This window comes from Myotis brandtii, unplaced genomic scaffold (assembly GCF_000412655.1).
Source record: "Myotis brandtii unplaced genomic scaffold, ASM41265v1 scaffold931, whole genome shotgun sequence".
In the NCBI taxonomy this organism is placed as follows: domain Eukaryota; kingdom Metazoa; phylum Chordata; class Mammalia; order Chiroptera; family Vespertilionidae; genus Myotis; species Myotis brandtii.
In genome coordinates, this window is record NW_005371843.1 from 1,789,729 (window position 1) to 1,792,274 (window position 2,546).

A 2,546-nucleotide genomic window follows, 5' to 3' on the forward strand; every position below is an offset into this window, starting at 1 on the left:
AGCGGGACCCCCACCCTGATCCGGGACACCCTTCAGGGCAAACCAGCCTGCCCCCACCCGTGCACCAGGCCTCCATCCTATATAGTAAAAGGGTAATATGCAAACTGACCCTAACAGCAGAAAGACTGGGAATGACTGGTCACTATGACACACACTGACCACCAGGGGGCAGACGCTCAGTGCAGGAGCTGCCCTCTGGTGGTCAGTGCACTCCCACATGGGGGAGCTCTGCTCAGCCACAAGCCAGGCTGATGGCTGCCAGTACAGCGGTGGTGGTGGGAGCCTCTGCCTCCTCAGCAGCGCTAGGATGTCCGACTGCAGCTTAGGTCTGCTCCCCGCTGGCAAGTGGACATCCCCCGAAGGCTCCTGGGCTGCCAGAGGGATGTCTGATTGCCATCTTAGGCCCAATCCCCCGGGGAGCAGGCCTAAGCCAGCAGGTGGTCATCCCCCGAGGGGTCCCAGACTGCAAGAGGGCACAGGCCAGGCTGAGGGACCCCCTACCCCCGAGTGCACAAATTTTTGTGCACTGGGCCTCTAGTTGGTTAATAACATAAGTTTCACTACCTAAAGTCTAATCTCCTTCTGCCGCCATATAGTTGACCCCCTTTACCCTCTTCATCCTCTTCCCCTCTAGTAATGACCATATTGATTGTGTCTATGAGTTTGTTTTGTTTGTTCACTTGTTACTTTTTGTTTTATATCTCATGAGTGAAATCATATGATTCTTGTCCTTTTTCACCTGATTTATTTCACTTAGCATGATACTCTCAAGATCCTTCTGTATTGACACAAATGGCAATATTTCATCTTTTTTTTATGGCTGAGAAGTATCCCACTGTATATGATTTTACCTAAGATTTGTTTTAGCATAAGGTTCCATTGCCTTTCAAAAGTTTTCAAAGCACTAGTTTCAGGACATTTATATACTTTAAGATGTATATAACAAGACAAATGAGAATGCAGAAAATATATCCTTAAACTTAAGTAACTAACTTACTCCATTGCAGAAAGATCCATATCAACTTCCTCTCCATTCATCAGTGGAATTTTCTTCTTCTTATTCCTACATTTAAGAAAAATTAATTTTGAAATTGTGACATTTCCAGTTCTGAGAAGAGATAAAGAGCAGCCGAAAACCAAGTTAAGGATTTCATGCAACATTGAAAGATAGCCTAAGGAAGAAGGAATAGTAAATGTAATGGAATTTAATCACAACAAAACTGATTTTAAAGCTGAAGGAATGAAGTAAATGAAACTGAGATGTCACTGTGATCAAAGTTTAATGAAAAGAAGAAATATAATTAAATGTCAACTTTAAACATATTCCCAAGAACTGGTAGCTACAGTTTTATGTAGAAAAGATAAGAAAGCTATCAATAAAGAAATCCTTTGTTTAAAATTTTAAAAAAAGAAAAAAAAAAAGAAAGAAAATACAGCACTGGCTAGTGTGGTTTAGTTGGTTGAGTGCCATCCCATGCACAGCAAGGTCAGTTGATTCCCCTTTAGGGCACATGCCAAGGTTGTGGGTTCAATCTCCAGTGGAGATGTATATGGGAGGCAACTGATTGATGTCAAAGGTAGAGAGCATAAAAAGAAAGAGGGCCTGGCCAGTGTGGCTCAATGATTGAGCATTGACCTATGAACCAGGAGGTCACAATTCAATTCCCAGTCAGGGTACATGCCCGGGTTGTGGGCTTGATCCTCTGGCATGCAAGAGGCAGCAGATCAATGTTTTTCTCTTATCATTGATATTTCTTTCTCTCTCTCTCTCTCTCTCTCTCTCTCTCTCTCTCTCTCTGAAATAAAAAAAAAACAAAACATATTTTTTTAAAAGGGGGGAAATTTCCCTTTGAACTAAGAAAGAATTTTCAGAGAAAGAATAATTACAGATTCAAGGAAATGATTGGGGGGAAATTCCTGAATCAAGTTCCCTGAAAGTTGTCAAAATCAACGACACACTCATGTCTGAGATGACCTAAATGTAGACATGAGTATAGACTTCTGTTCCTGGAATTTTGATATTACTACACATTACTACAGCAAAGCACAAAAGTATGCTCTTCTTTCACTGTTCAGAGTACATGCTACTGGCTGAGCTTAAAAAAAGTGATAAAGAAAAATACATTAAATAAAACATGAACTGTTGGACATCTCTAAGTAAACTGGTATTGTACCTTTGAGACAGTAAGATTGTTCTGTAAGGGCATGGTGATACAGGGACAGGGGAGAAAGCCACATAGTGTAGATGATGTAGGGGCTTTCATGACATATGTATTCAGCTCCTTCCTTTATACCCAATGATCATTTCCCCAATATTTCCTGTAGATATTAATCCAATGAAACTAATAAGAATAAAACTAAGCAATTTATCTTGAATTTTTCCTTGCTCCAAAAACTCAAACTTCTATTCCACCTCCTCCTGTCCCTACAAAAATAAGGATTCTCAAACCTAAATTGGAAAATTAATTATTTAATTCTAAGGTAAAAAAATGTTGTCAAAAACAAAAAGCAGATAAAGAATGTTTGGTAATACTAACTTGAAGTAA

The 2,546-nt window shown here is 40.2% G+C and overlaps 1 protein-coding gene across 5 annotated transcripts in view; it reads right to left on the minus strand.

The window, feature by feature from the left end:
• Positions 1-2,546, minus strand: part of TAF2 (TAF2 RNA polymerase II, TATA box binding protein (TBP)-associated factor, 150kDa) — a 72,815-nt gene that overhangs the window by 34,420 nt on the left and 35,849 nt on the right. For all 5 annotated transcript variants that reach the window (XM_014533043.1, XM_014533040.1, XM_014533041.1 and 2 more), the window contains one exon: positions 998-1,063. In XM_014533043.1, coding sequence (XP_014388529.1) covers positions 998-1,063 — 66 coding nt within the window. The remainder of the gene's footprint in view (positions 1-997; positions 1,064-2,546) is intronic.